Raw genomic sequence first — 15,773 nt, 5'->3', positions numbered from 1 at the left:
AATGGAGGGCTATTCTCAGAGTGGGGTGTCTGAAGCAGCACAACTTTATGGCTCCCTGCCATCGAGCATTTCATTTCTGTCAGCTTGGTATTTTCACATGGAAAGCAATGCCATTAGACTGTTTTCACTCAAAGTAGCTGGGAAGTTATAATCACACATTAATAAAAATAGAGACAGCCATCCAGCATTTCATAAATCAGCCTTTTCTCCACTATGTCCTGCACAACCATAACAGATGGGTTAGTTGAGATGGGCCAACAGAAATGGGTGATTTACTGGCAAAAAATATATGACAGCTGGATTGCACCCATATAAAACCACACACACTCTTAAATTTAAGTAACGTTTTAGAAAGAGAGGATTTGGTTCTGACCCCACTGGTTGGAACTGGATATAGCCTTAAGAATATTAGGCATTACCCTTCAATTTGCTGAACTTTAACTTTTTAAATTTGCTGATATCACAAAGTGGCAACATTTTCTATCTAGAAGAGACAGGATTATTGTAGAGGAAGAGCTGTGTGACCCAGAGGAGTGATAGAAGTGGAATTAAATGCAATTGTAAAAAGTGCAAGGCCATGTCCTTAAGGACTAATAGCAAGGCTGTTTACTATAACATATCAGTTCGGAGGCAGGAGAGAAATCTTGGATTTATCAGCCACATACAGGGTAATTATAAACTACAAACATCATGAAATTGTGCATAAAATAAATGCCACTTCAAGAAGTGTTTGGAGTGATTTTTTTTATCAGGGACGTGGAATAATTGGAGGTATTACAAAAGATACAAGGGAAAACTCAGTTAAGGTTAAGTGTAGTTGCTTAAGGATGATGATGGCAAGTTCAAATTGAAACAGATGTAGAACATGTGTATCAGGCTGGTCCTATCAGAGAAAATGAGAGACAGTTTAATTTCTTTAGCCCAGGTAAATAACAGTAGAAGTGCGATAAAAGTACACATATATGCAGATAAGAGGTGAAGGAACATAAAGCATTGTGAGGAAGAACCATTTAAAACAACAGACAATGATGGAATAATATCTAATGACAGCTTACTGGCAAGGAACACATTCTGTGTAGAAGTTACATGATTCCTCTCCTCTCCTCTCCTCTCCTCTCCTCTCCTCTCCTCTCCTCTCCTCTCCTCTCCTCTCCTCTCCTCTCCTCTCCTCTCCTCTCCTCCCCTCTCCTCCCCTCTCCTCCCCTCCCCTCCCCTCCCCTCCCCTCCCCTCCCCTCCCCTCCCCTCCCCTCCCCTCCCCTCCCCTCCCCTCCCCTCCCCTCCCCTCCCCTCCCCTCCCCTCCTCTTTCAGGCATGGAAGTCAACCTGCACACGTTCCAGATTTATGTAAGAGCCACTATGATTACTGGTGATTAAATACTGATAATATTTAATCATCCAGGTTAAATTTACTCCTGAGAAACTGTATCTTTCTTCCTCCCACTCTTAATACTATTCATGTTTTAATGTATTACTTGAATATGCAACTTAATGTATTTATTTCCTGGTATTATATATGTATTAATCATACCTTCTTTGTTATCTGTTTCCTGACTTTCACTTTCAGACTTTTTTTTATTTTCATTTTCACTCTTTTCTCTATGGAGGGATGCAAAAGAAGTGGTTCATTTGGCTGGTTACAACCCACCATTTTTTCCTTTACAAAATATTCTGGAAAACCTTGAAAAAAGGGCATCCTGGCATGCAGCATTTACACTATCTGAAATGTTTTCCGTCACATTCTGAAAGGTGTTTTCATATTTTCACTGCCATTTCCAGAGCCTGTTCATACTGAAATCTTGGAATGAATCAGTTTCATAAAGCATGGGAAATAAATAAACATCAGAAACCATTTCTAATCTGCAGAGGAGCTAATGCTGAATGCCTCTCAGTACTGAAGGGACTCTTTATAATGGTATTTTGTCAGAATCCATAATGAAGCTTTGCTGTAAGGCCAACCTTTTCTGCCAGGTATAATGGAAACGTTCAACCTGATCCCTGCAGGATTTGTGGTCTGTGTGTGTTTTTGTGTGTAGATGCATATTCACACATGCTGCTGGGTAAACTGAGCTACAGCTTTATCAGTGATGGGCTGAAAAGTCTGTTACTCTGAGTAAGAATTTTCAGTTATAATCATGATTTGGGCTCATAGGGTGTAATAACATAGCAGCTTTTATACATCCTCATAATTGGAAGGATACATCATGGCATCATGGATAGAAGAGGTTAAACAAATGCTTCTAGGAACTTCTTCCATTTTGTGTAAGACTCTATTTTCTCATTCAACCTTCAAGCTAGCATAATAAAGATGTAATTTGTCTTCCTCCCTGTCACCATTCTTCCACCTTCACTCTTCTCCTTTTCTCTTTTTCTATTATGTCTTTTTTTTTTTTTTTTTTTTTTTTTTTTTTTTTTTTTTTTTAATTGGCAATAAATAATAATAATAATAATAATTGGTTTGGATTCAGAAAAAAAAAATCTAAGAAAAAACTTCTACTCATCACCATACTCATCAAAACCTCTACTCAAAACCTCAAGAATCACCATTGCTTAAGTTTCTGTTAGTAAGGAATTCAACACCTCTTGGGAATGTAAGTGAGAAAGTTTGGTGCTATATTGAACAAAGTTAAGATTGTGCCAGCTGTCAGCTGCCACTTTGGTTACTTTGGGGTGCTCAGTCTTATTATAAATCAAAATCCATGTACAGGAATCATGGAAGGGTTATCCAAAGAAAGTGCCCCCTGAACAGGGACCTTGCCAACAGGACAAGTTAACCACAGATACGTGAACGACTTACCATGGAAACCATCCAAGTCCACGATTTTAATCTGACACAAAAATGAGGTGATTTGGGCAAGGTTAGCAGGCAATAGGAGAGCTTGTTATGTCTAATTAGCTAAATGTGTTCTTACAGCTCTTCCTACCAACCAGCCATTTAGGATTTTTAATTTTTCTCCCTCTGAAAATTCATTACTCATTGTTATCCCCTTCATATGCAGTTCTCCAGACTCAGGGTTTCATTCTGCATTGTCCAAGTGGCAGGTTCACATCACACAATGGAACTTAATGCTCCTTATTCAGCTGTCATTCTGGGTTTGACATTCCTGTGTCTGAGGTCTCTCGCTTCAAATGTTCCTCTGACCACAAAAAACCACTCTGCTCTTCCATGAAGCTCTCCTTTCATCACACTAGAAAGAAGCTGAAAAACAAAGGCTCCATAAATCTCCCATAATTTTTTCAATCAATTAATTTTCTGCAAAAGTGCAAAATTTTCCCTGAATTAATATTGACATGGAGAAGATCAATGACATTAGTTTAATAAAGATACTCTGCAATATTTCCTGTAATGAGATTGTTTGACAGACCTTCCTAATAAACTTCAAAATTACTAAACCCTCAAAATTAATTACATGTTCTGGGATAAACAACCGCAATGATTCACTGCTCCCATTTTCTGACAGCTCAAGCCCCTCTCATTGCATCCAGTAATTTTTTCTTTTAAAAGAAACTCCGGTAAATTCTTAGCTCATTGCATTGATTAAGTTTTTTTCTTTTAAAAGCAGCTCAAGTAAAATGTGTAAGAGTGAAACATTATTCTGTAGACTGTGCATAAGACATGTTGATACCTCATGTGTTTCAGCACATGCTTGCTTCACAGTAAATGATTTCTAAAAAAAGAAAAAATCAATTGCAGTCCAAATCTTTGTAAATCTGTTATAAATTCTTCCTCTTCCTCCCTTCTGTCAAACACTTACTTCGGCAGCCTGGATTCAGACCATAAATCCCAGCAGACTACAATTGCCTGGAAAGGAAAGGAAGAAGGAGAGTTCCTTGCAATTTTCTGTTCACTGCCAGAAACTTAAAATGGTGTTCCCTGTCTGCCTGGAGTCTGGATCTGGAAGTATGTTTATATGTGAAATCTATTTCAGAATATATGTGTGCTGAACCCAAAAGTGATGGGAAGCAATGTGTGCTGTTAGGACAAACAGCACTCTTTACTGCATTTTTTTTTGTGACCCTTTTATTCCACTGTTGGAAACATATTCAGCTCAGGCAAAAGGGGATTTTCAGAACTTAATTCCAGTAATCTGTCTAAAAAATGTGTCTAAACAATGAGACTTTTAACTAAACACAAGATTTGACTACATTGGCTCAAAAGATTATTCCACTTCTGTGAATCACTAATACTTTGGTTGTGGGGTGTTCTTTTTGTTGTTGTTGTTGTTTTGTTTTGTTTTTTTTTTTTTTTTCCTTAATTTATAGTTCTTGTTTGCAGCCATATGTGTAAACATGCACAAATAAATAGACACCTGTTTCTGTCTCTTCCTTGATTACCATTTAGGTCTCCAGACTTCTTTTTAGTTCTCTTGAAATCATTGAATCACGTTTTTCAGTCTTCAGCAGACAGTTGAGGAAAATAGAACACTGAAAGCAGACTCCTGATATTCCCTTCTTACTGACTCCTCTATTGTCTTATCTTTTCATCTCAGTTGAGTGTTTTCAGGACAAACTATTGCTGTTAGAGACAAAGTAATGTAATATCAGAAAGATTTGTTAAGGTTACCAGGAATTAAGTTTATTTACTCAGTCCCAAGTGTACTTAGTGCCTGTGTCCTGATGAAGAACTGAAGTCAAGTGGAAATTTAATGCCTATAACTGAAAATAATTTACATAACTTTACAGATAAATAAAAGATATGGAGGCTGTCTTTACTGGGCTGATGGTCAACTTGCACTCACAAAACAATAGAAACCACTAACAATGTTAAAATAAGAGCTGAATGCCACAAATTTTCTATTTGCTTAAAAAGAAGTCTTAAGTGTACATTTGAAGCTCCTTTTATATGTAATTTTTTTAAACAACCATCTGCTGTTAGCAGACGATAATTGATTTATTGGTTGTTGCTTTTAAAAAAGTTGAAAAAAAATTGCTTTCTTGTGAAAATAGCACTGCAATTCCTAGATTTTTTTTCCCTTACAAAACCCAGCAGAAGTCCATGTGAGACTGATGTAGAAATGACTTCTTTTTAGAACCATCTTATGGCCATCTATGTGTTCAGCTGAGCGTTGCAATCAAAGAACCTTTAAAGATGATGGACAATTTAGAAAATTGTCAGATCTCTGAGAAATGCTTTGAGCAATTGACCTCAACTTGTTCATCTTGAAGACAGATGCTAAGGATTTAACACTTCCACATTCTCTTCAAATTAGACCCAGAGCTATTGCTGACTGATGCAGGATCATGTGGCTTTGAGTATCCAATTCAGTCAGATCCCGAGGCCATCTCTTTAGAAACACTTTCTGATGTAAAGATGCTTTAACCCACTCATCAGTCATGCTTTTGACAAGAAAAAGTCAAAAGAGTACAGTCTGTAGTAGAGAAGAACAACTTCAAAGCCTAACCTGCAGACAGCATCCTGATTCTGTAGTGATTCTTTCATGAAATGAGATGTTGATTCAGTTATTTAGCATTGTATCTGTGGAATAATGAAATAACATTGTCACAAGTTGGAAACAGTAGAAAAAACATGCTTTGCTAGCTTTTTAGCTAAGCAACTGCATGGAGAATGTTTATCTTTATTTCAAACATTTGTCCAAAACAGGAATGAAATTACCTGGAGTAATAGCTCTTATGTCGCTAGAATATTCTGCACCCAAAATGTGGAAAAATAATAAAATTCCAAAAATAACAGAAAGACTAGACAGATATTAGTAATCTTCATCACAAAAGATGCTAAAAATCTGCAGAAATCATTCCCAAATTGAATCTAGAATTTTTTACATATGAAAATGCATGAGAGCTGTATTTAAATAAAATAGTGTTGGCTTAGAGTTTTCTTGCAAGAGCGTAGAAATTACTACACCAGAGAAAGTGTCAGTTTAATCTAACAAGGGGTCAATAATGAATTGCATAAGAACAAGTGTTCAGTGATGCTTCATCAGATTTCTTTCAAAACCTCCAACCATTTGCAGTTCCCTTGGATCAAATAAAGACATGTTTCTTCCATGCTCAGAACAGACTTTAAGTAATGTTTCATGTCACAACTTTGTGACTAACCAGGTGAGAAGTACATTATTTAGAACAGATCAATCTCTCTGGTTTTGTCTAAGGATTTATTTTTTGTAAAGACTATTAAATGGCTTTCCTTTAGAATCCCATACTCTCCACCCTCCATCTGCTAAAAATAACACACAAAGATCATTACAGAATAGCTGGACTATTTTATTATTTTCTGCATTGCTAAAGCTGTATTTTCCTTCCTGACCATTCCTTCCTTCCTAAAGCAAAGTCCAAGTTACAAGGAGAAGAGAAGGATATCTGAGCCTCAGTGAATTTCTTCAGAGGTTGGAGCAGCTGAAGATGAGATGTGCATTGCTGGGCCATCTGCTATTTCCATGGCATCCAGGCTCTTCAGAACATAAGTTCACACAACAAAACTTTGTCTTCTTGGTCCAGCCTGCTAATCCTGCAGGCTGAATGTCCATGGCCATTCAAGCTGGACCCTGTTCTGGTCACCAAAAATACTTTAGTGTGAAGCCAGAAAAAAAAAATGCAGTGTCAAGGTCAAAACAAGAACATGGAAAACTCTTACAAGGCATGTCCATCTAGAGACAAAGAAGCAATTACAACACCCTCATGATAATAATTAATTTTGGGTTCTCATAGCCTAGAATGCCAGCAAAGATGAACTAGCAGAATTGCCTGCCATGAAGTCAGAGTGAAGTTTCTCCAACTACTTACTTCTGAAGATTTCCAAATGGATTTAAGAGTAATGGCGTTGCCATGAAATTCTCCTTCCATGTTTCTGTATCATGTTACTCATTAACTGTGCAGGCTCCTGAAAAGAGGATTGCTTACCCAAGGACTGAGGGGAAAAAGTAAGGTGTACTTGTTTGGTTGAATGAAAAATGCTGTTTTGTGACTGTGGAAACTAGTTGTGCATTCCAGTGGAATCCTGTCCAACTCAAATGATTAACAGCAGTGTTTACAGTTGGGAATAGGGTCATACATGAATGTTGAAGTGTTTATGTTTTCAGAAGAAAAAATTTCAGCATTATACTTTTAAGCACTAATAATTATAAAATTAAGTTTAAAATTCTGCAAGAAAGCAGAATATTTGATGTTGAGGAAGGTAAAAACAGGAGATTTTAATGACAAAGATTTCCGTCAACTTTTGCATTTGCTGTGCACTTCTTTAGACCTGAAACATAGTCATATTGAATGTCTGGCCACAAAAGGTCACACTGGTTCCACACAGACCCTAGTCTTCAACATTTTTTTCAACTAAATTGATTTTGAATTGATTTTGGTTTTTTTCCTTTTTTCAGAAATGTCATTGCTCAGTGGCAAGAATATGATAGACAGTTTATAAGTAAAAAGATCTGAAGAAAGAGAAAGAGACTAAAATGCCTTGGAACAGTTTTTCATTTTCTTTAAAAAAGATGTTCCATGATGTTTATTATGTGAACAACAACAGTGCTGCTTGTCATAAAAGACAAAAAGATTGATTTTTCTTCATTTTTTTTGTATTACTGCTCATGTTTTCAACTCCAACCACTACTGTAATAGCTGTTTGAGCTTTGACCTGAACAATAGCATTTCACACTTGGAAAGATCCTTATATCAGCCTGTATGAAGTCTCTGCCATCATGCCTCTTCATACAACACATGTCTAAGGAAAAAAATTATTAACTGTCGAAACTGACATAGGTATAATGGATCCACTCTTTGTTTAATGGTTTGCACTGCATGCTTCTCAAAACACGATTCAAATATTTACAGCGAATGCCTTTGGTTGTAAGAAAGGTAGGTGGCAATATAGGAGCAGCCAGCTCAGCTGTTGCTGGACATAGTCCTACCCATCAAAGTGAAGAGGTTTTTCCTGTTCCAAGCAGCAAGCAGTAGTGTGGGAGAAAAAGGCTTCACGCTGAGCAGGGAAGGCTTGGATTGGATGTTAGTAAAAAATTTCTTCACTGAAAGGGTGGTCAGGAACTGGAACAGGCTTCCCAGGACAGTGGTGGAGTCACTTTTCCTGTAAATGTTCAAAAGACATGTAGATGTGGCACTTAAGAACAGGTTTAGTGGCAGGTTAGGCACTGTTGCATTAATGGTTGCATTAATAATGGATTTGATGATATTAGAAGTCTTTTCCAACCTAAATGATTCTGTGATTATATGATTAATGAGAAAACTCACAACTGTTCTGTGGTAGTGTCTTAATCATAAACTTGGTTGTCAGTGATAGGATTAAAAAAAATCACTACTCATGTCTGTCAATGCAGATTGTTTTTCATTTTGTTGTCCAGAATGGCATTCTTTTCTAGACCCATGAGATTACTTTTCTCTTTTTCTTTTGCAAAGTTACTTACTAGAGAATGAGAAAAAATGGGAATGTTTTGATCTCCACAGCTCTTTCCTCTAATATGTCATGAGTTGTCTTGGTTTGGCAAAACAGGTATCTGCCAGGGAAAGCTGGAGTTTCCCTTGGAATGAAGAATGTAAGCCACCCCTCCTTTTCCAAATTATTATAAATTTGCAATTAGAGGTCTTTCAGGCAAAAATTTGGGAATAGGACTAACAGTTCTTTACTAGGGATATTAAGAATACAAATGTAGTAGAACAAAAGAAAAAAACACGAAAAAAACCCCAAAAACAAAACCAAAAAAAAACCAAGCAAGCAAATAAACAAATTCTGCAAACCCTGACAGAGTCAGAAATACAACATGACAACCTGTTGGTCAGGGTGTTGGAACCAGCCCAAACTAAGCCCTTCTGTAGTGGCAGATGTGGTTCTGTTGGAGTAGAGATGGTCCTGTAGAAAAAGGGTCCAGTAATGGCAAGATGGCTCCAGTCTTCCTCCAGGAATCCGGTGAGAACACTGGATGCCTGGTGCTCCTGTGTCTCAGTTCTTATCAAGGTAGGAATGGTTTGGCTCCCCGCACTGGGTAGAGCATCTCACAATGAGATGATGTAATGTGTCATGTCATTGGTGACCCTTAATGGCCCATTAATAGCAGATATCTCCCTGGAGGAAGGATGGATCGTGGAAGAGATAAGGAACAATCTCCCACCTGTTTTAACAGCTGGCCCATTAACAGAAGGCACCCTCCTCCTCCCCCCTGGAGTTACAAGAGATAAAGAAAACACCTCCCCAGCCAGTTTCAACAGATGGAATAGAATAAACATTTTTTGGTTACATAACCCAATACATGGGTTTACACCTGTACCAAAAGGCTTATTATATTTGTCCTGATATGCCAATGGAATAGGCTGTGATGAGGAGAGACCCAAATATATTTGTGGACTCTTCCTGGTTGCCTGGCTATCTCTAAATTGATATCCAGGTTCTAATAAACAACCTGGCACCTCGTTCTTCTTTTCAAGAATGGGACTTACTGAGAAACAGAAAAAAATCCACCAGACATGAAGGGGATGTTGATCTTTCTGGGACCTTACTCAGAATTTCCTATTCATAACATTTCCTAATTGTTTTATTATTTTCTCTTTACTGGTGCAAGCCAGGGCTGCTCAATACGCCGCTTCCCTCCCTATTCAGTATCTTTTTTTACAACTCTCATAAATTATTGCCTGTCAAAAACATAAATCATGATCAAAGCCAACAGAAATTCCTAATATTTCTCTCAGTGGGATTTAGACATGCCACTCTGTTGAGCAACATGTGTGTCTTCTGTCTCTGATCTAGATCATGTGTCTTCAGAGAAAAAAAAAACCAACAAACTCACAGAACAAGATTTTTGGATACATAATTATCCAGAATTATATAACTGAGTTATATGATGACTACCAGGGTAGAAGTCAGTAACAAAAATTTAGGCAACCTTTTTGCAACCCTTAGCACTTCACCTGCAGCCCCAGATTTCTCCATGGCAATCTGGGAGCTCTGAATTATGAGGAAAAAAACTGCAAAAGCCATCTGAAGTAGACCATGCTGTAGCAGGGATGAGATGCACAAGTGGAAATGCATTGCTTCCATGCCTGAAGACCCCACTAACTCACCCAGATTCAAGCTGTTGACTCTGATAGTAAAATCTCCATCAGATAAATCTACTTTACGATCCTTCTGATACTGCCATGAACAATGGAGGTTACAAAGCTGAACACAATCTGATCCTGATGGAGATTTTCCAGCTAATGACAGTCTAAGGACAGAGGCAAACTATTGATCTGCTTAGTTTCTGTGCATTTTCCAATCTCAGATACAGGTATTCAGATATTTTTATACCCATTGCCCATGGGGGCCAATGATTGCCAGTGACCTCCCCACCCACCAACCAGCCCAGGTGGTTTTGTGCAGGAGCTGACCTCAGTGGGGAACTGGCTGTCGTAAAGATGGGCAGCTCATCCATCACAGCTTTTGCAGGCTGTCAGCATTGCATTTAATCTCACTTGTAATTTTCCATGGGAGGTTTGCAAAAGCCACAAACAGAATCCTAATGCTATATAATGAGGTTTGTAGCCAGTGAATACTTCCCCTCATGAGGAAGCTGAGTTGTGTTCTAGCTGCCCTCAGCTATGCAGAGATGGGAAATTCCCAATTCAGCCTACAGCACCATGTGTTATTCACGCTGTTGGAACAGGTATATCTTTTCTAGACAAAATTCAGTTGTATGTTGTCATAGACATATCTTCTCTCTCAACTCACGTGCTCTCCTAAATGGGCACTCAGAATCCTACACTTTACCAAAGAAGACTTTTCCAGCTGCTGACACATTGTTTCCATGAGGCTTCATTCCCATTTTATGGGTTTGGGAGATCTTGCTCATTGATTGTACTGCAAGTTTCAAGTCCTTCTGTAAACCCTGATCAAAACCCCACCCAGACAATCACAGTTTTTAAAAGTTTGAACCAAACTCAGGAAACTTCCATCAGCTCTGAAATTTTCATTTTTCATTATGTTTACTACACCTATCTTCCACCTTCTTGAAGTTTACCAGCACAGAAATGAGCTAAGTTGGAATCAATATGATCAGAATTAAACTCTTGGAAACAATGCCAGATTCAATCAAGAAGGGTTACTCGAAGGATGAGATATAAAGCTCTGCTTCCTAGATATATATTCAATAGAATGACCTCCCTCCCTGACCTTTCTGTCTGTGTCATGCCGACAGATCATATCTTCCACTGATACAGACCCAAGGAAGCTGCAATTTGTCAACAAGTCCCTGGGCTGTGCAGATCTGGAATGGATTTCTACAATATAGTTTCTCTTCTGACAATAAGATGGGAACAGGCTAAATCCATGGAATTATGTGGGCCTCAGTCACCTCATCAAGCTTTATCCCTTGTTTCTCATTCCATAGGTGTCTAGCCTCTTGACCGAATGATGAACCAAGAGAAAAATGTGTATTTTTTCTCTAGACACCACTTTATATTTACAGATTCTTCAGCAAACAGATTAGTTAAATTACTATGGCTATATTCGTTGGTGCTAGAAGCAGTAGGGATAATTATTACAATGTTATATTTTAAAAAATTATGTTTTCAGCCTTGAAGCTGAAAAACATCAGCTAATCATCCTGAAATTGTTTCTGCCAGGTGTCATCCTCATGCTGAATTAGCTCATAAAATTTCGCCAAAGCAGTTAATCAGTTTCTGAGGGCAAGATTTAGGAAAAATACCAGGCTTTGAAATGAACCATTGCCATTAATAACTTTCTCTGTAATTTGGCAGGAAACTGGAGTTCAAAATCAAACTTCTGTTGCTTTTTAAAAGAAACTCAACCAAATTTGGCCAAGTTTCTAACCTAAAGCTACAAAGATATTGGCAGGAAGGTTTTCTGCATGATTTAATTCTCCTGAGTATTCTCCACTTCCCACAGCTCTTAGCATTCTTTTTTCATTACAAAGCGTAGCATGTCTTCCCTACAATTATTCTTCCTTGTAGAATGGAGAAAATATATATTTAAGCTAGAAAGGAAAGAGAGAAAGAGAGAAAGAGAGAGAGAAAGAGAGAAAGAGAGGAAAGAGAGAGAGAAAGAGAGAGAGAAAGAGAGAGAGAAAGAGAGAGAGAAAGAGAGAGAGAAGAGAGAGAGAAGAGAGAAAGAGAGAAAGAGAGAAAAGAGAGAGAGAGAGAGAGAGAGAAAGAGAGAGAGAAAGAGAGAGAGAAGAGAGAGAGAGAGAGAGAGAAAGAGAGAAAGAGAGAAAGAGAGAAAGAGAGAAAGAGAGAAAGAGAGAAAGAGAGAAAGAGAGAAAGAGAGAAAGAGAGAAAGAGAGAAAGAGAGAAAGAGAGAAGAGAGAAAGAGAGAAAGAGAGAAAGAGAGAAAGAGAGAAAGAGAGAAAGAAAGAAAGAAAGAAAGAAAGAAAGAAAGAAAGAAAGAAAGAAAGAAAGAAAGAAAGAAAGAAAGAAAGAAAGAAAGAAAGAAAGAAAGAAAGAAAGAAAGAAAGAAAGAAAGAAAGAAAGAAGAGTGAAGTGGGGTAAAGACTAGAAATTCACATAGAAAAAGAATGGGAATTTTTTATATTTGAGTACTATTTTGCTGAAACCCTAATTATATTTGTGACCTAGCCATTATTTAACATAAGGGCATTTCAGTTCATGTGGATTTTTCTTCCTTTTAAGTAATGAATGCATGAAATCTTCATTGAAACCACATCTCTGTGCAGTCATTTGCTTAGAACTGCAGTATCTTTAACAAGATAAAAAAAAATCCTCCTTCAGCCCAAAAAAGGCATAGCAAGGAAAGAAAAGCATCATTATAAAGTCCAAAATAAACCAAAATAGTCTTCTATCCAGACAATCAATTTCTCAATGGTGCCCAATAGACATATTGAATTCATGCATTTTGCTTACACAGCTGCCCAGAGAAAAACAAGGACCATATTGCTACCTATCTCTTTTTGCAAGAGGCTGGCAATTATAGTGCTTGGAAAGTTGTAACCATCTTTCATTGTGTCAGTAAGTATTATTCATGTTGGCATACAACCTCCCTGCTTACCCTTACAATATTCTTAATTAAATTAAGATTGTACCTGGAGCATAGAGGCCTGATCCTTGCAAATGCTACCGTTTGTGACTTAATGCAAAGGTAATGGTGGGGAATTCAGAGATGTGTGTTATGCAGGTACATGCTCAGTGCAGATTTACCTCCAGGCTGGAACAAGCCAATTTTCTGTTTCATTCCAAATCCTGTTTCTCACCATAACCAGCCTTACAGATAGGTGGAATAAATGCCATGAGGTGGTGTCATAATTTAATCATAAAGGGCATTTTTTTTATGGTTGGTATGAGAGAGTGTGCTTGTATGTTGAGTCACAGGGCTTAATTTCCTTAATGAAGATAAATGGCATTTTGGGAGCATGAAGCTAGAAGCCAGAAAAAAAAAGAAACAACAAACCCAACAAAAACAAAGCACCAAGACGAGTCTTGTGGTAGAGAGCAGCAATTGAGACTTTCCATAGCCTATTATGTAGCCTTTCACAAGGTCATCTAAAAGTACTATTTTGCCTTTTCATAAGGATGTTTGGAAAATGACTTGAATAAATCATGATATGCAAATGTAAAAAAAAAAACAAAGCCTGGGATTTCTGACCTAGAATTTGAATATACACCATATATACAATTCATACAATTTCATTTATTCAGATTTATGTCCAAATACTGAAAATCAAGGACAGTCTTTTGGCTGGGAAGCTGAATTAACATTTAAAAGCTCACAGGATTTGCGCTGTGTTTTGCTGTGGACTTCTTGCATGGTATCTGGTGAGCTCTTAGAGTGTAAAAAGTACCTTAAGTGGCAGGCTGTGGCACCCCTTAAGATAAGCATTTAAGCTCTATTTGATGCACACATTAATCAGCAGGCTGAGCACCCTTCCATTTAGCAGGCTGGCAGGTCAAATGCCAAGGGATAGACAATATGGAAATTTCAGAGGAATGATCCTTGCTTCAGAAGTCAGAGAAAAGAACTGCCTTGTTTCCCTCCAGGCTCATACAGTTCTTTAAAATACAGACACATTTCCTATATGCGCTACAGGAGTACACAAGTCTTCTTAGGAAGATGACTGAAAAACAAATAGATTTTGGATCTTCATACAGCTGAGGTATGAGCTCAGTGATAGGATGACAAGCCTGCAAAGACCAAAAAACTCCAAGGCATGCTCAGAAATTAATGTGACTGAAAAATATTAGAGTATGAAAGCTGGTGTGCCTAAAGAGTCAAGTTGCCTCCAGGATTAGATTAATGCTCAACAAGGATTTTCTATGGCCTTAATTCTGTGTAAGTCTTTCTAGTAATCCATTCTAGCCTATAGAATAAAAGTACCAGTACTGTCAAACCAAAGGAATACTGTACTAAAGAGAGGAAATACATGGAAAAATTGATGCATCAGAATTAGGGACATAATACACCTGAGCAAATGGATATTGCCAGTCTGTTTTGTTCAAATATATTATGAATTCAGCCTCATGAATCGTATCTGTTGGATGCAGTCAGATTATTTTTCTGGTCAGTGATTTGTAGGATCTAAGAAGTCATACTATATATATTGTAATGTTCTCATGTTGATGAATGTTTTGTGGATTAGCCAATATTTATGGAATTTTCTTTTCTTTGTAGGTCTCAACTGAAGAAGGAATGAGCTTAGCCAGAGAATATTCCTGCTCCTTTTTTGAGACTTCAGCTGCACTCCGCTTCTACATTGATGATGTCTTTCACGGACTAGTGAGGGAAATTCGAAGGAAAGAGTCCTCACTGTCCATGATAGAGAAGAAGGTGAAGAGGAAAGATAGTCTGTGGCGGAAATTGAAGGGATCCCTGAAGAAAAAAAAAGAAACTACAACCTGATGAAAATTCTCCATGAGCCACTCATCAGCTCATCAGTTAAAAAAGGCAGCATTGACACAGCATCTTCCAGGCCAGGTCCTGGAGTTCCTTCCCTTCAACTCTCATGCAGAAGTTGCTCCTTGAGAGCGCAATTCATGGTTTCCTTGTGACTCTTCTGTTCTATATTGTCATTTAGCATACCCTCTCATACCTTTTCTGCAACTCTGAGTGGAGAAAATACTGGTTTTTTTAATGCGTGCTCCATGGCTGGTCTTCAAGTGCTATGAGTGACGCCAGAATTCAAGGCAGAATCAGCTTCCATCAGCTCTAAGACAATGGATACTCTTACTGCCTCCTCCTCCTCTGCATGCACAGGTCATTTCATCATCCCAGGACCAAATGAAATTAATTTCAATGGACATTTTGACTGTTTAAGGACCTTGAGATATGACTTTCAGCTTTGCATTTACACGTAGGTTTAGGGTTAGAGCCTAAGGCCCATGTCTGTGTGTGAGTGTGTCTGTGAGCCAGGCCCACAGGGAACACTGGCCACTCATGATTCTGACACGATGGTGCCCCATCCCCACTGTGTCCTGTCCACTTAGCAGGCAGGTTTTGCAAGCAGAGTACAAGTCGTACACCAGCCCTGCAGAGGCTGCAGGGGAATTGCTCTGTCTCCTCTAGTCTGTACTTGCCAGGGCTGGCTTGCAATGTCCTACAGGCACGTCCTGCATTAAAATCATACAAGAGTTTGTGTTGGAAAGGAGCTTTTAAAGGTCACCTGGTCCAAACCCCTGCAATGAATGGGGACACCCTCAACTTTATTGGGTTTCTCAGAGCCTTGTTCAGCCTAATCTTGGATGTTTCCAGAGATGGGGCATCCACCACCCATCTGGGCATCCTGTGCCAGTCCCCTGTCCCACCAAGGAGCTCACAAATGCTCTGTCTGTCCAATGAGTCCCAGAGCCCGCCCTGGAGCAGTGCAATTCTGTTCCA

At 38.4% G+C, this 15,773-nt stretch overlaps 1 protein-coding gene across 3 annotated transcripts in view; it reads left to right on the top strand.

Moving 5' to 3' along the window:
* The window catches only part of RIT2 (Ras like without CAAX 2), a 182,728-nt gene extending 167,225 nt beyond the window's left edge, over positions 1–15,503 (top strand). For all 3 annotated transcript variants that reach the window (XM_083883558.1, XM_083883560.1, XM_083883559.1), the window contains one exon: positions 14,571–15,503. In XM_083883558.1, the coding sequence (XP_083739684.1) occupies positions 14,571–14,798 (228 nt within the window). In that variant the 3' untranslated portion in view covers positions 14,799–15,503. The remainder of the gene's footprint in view (positions 1–14,570) is intronic.
* The last annotated feature ends 270 nt before the right edge of the window (positions 15,504–15,773 follow it).

This window comes from Zosterops lateralis (assembly GCF_965231275.1).
Source record: "Zosterops lateralis genome assembly, chromosome: Z".
Taxonomy (NCBI): domain Eukaryota; kingdom Metazoa; phylum Chordata; class Aves; order Passeriformes; family Zosteropidae; genus Zosterops; species Zosterops lateralis.
Note: the sequence above shows the minus strand (reverse complement) of the source record. Positions and strands in the feature narration are given on the sequence as shown.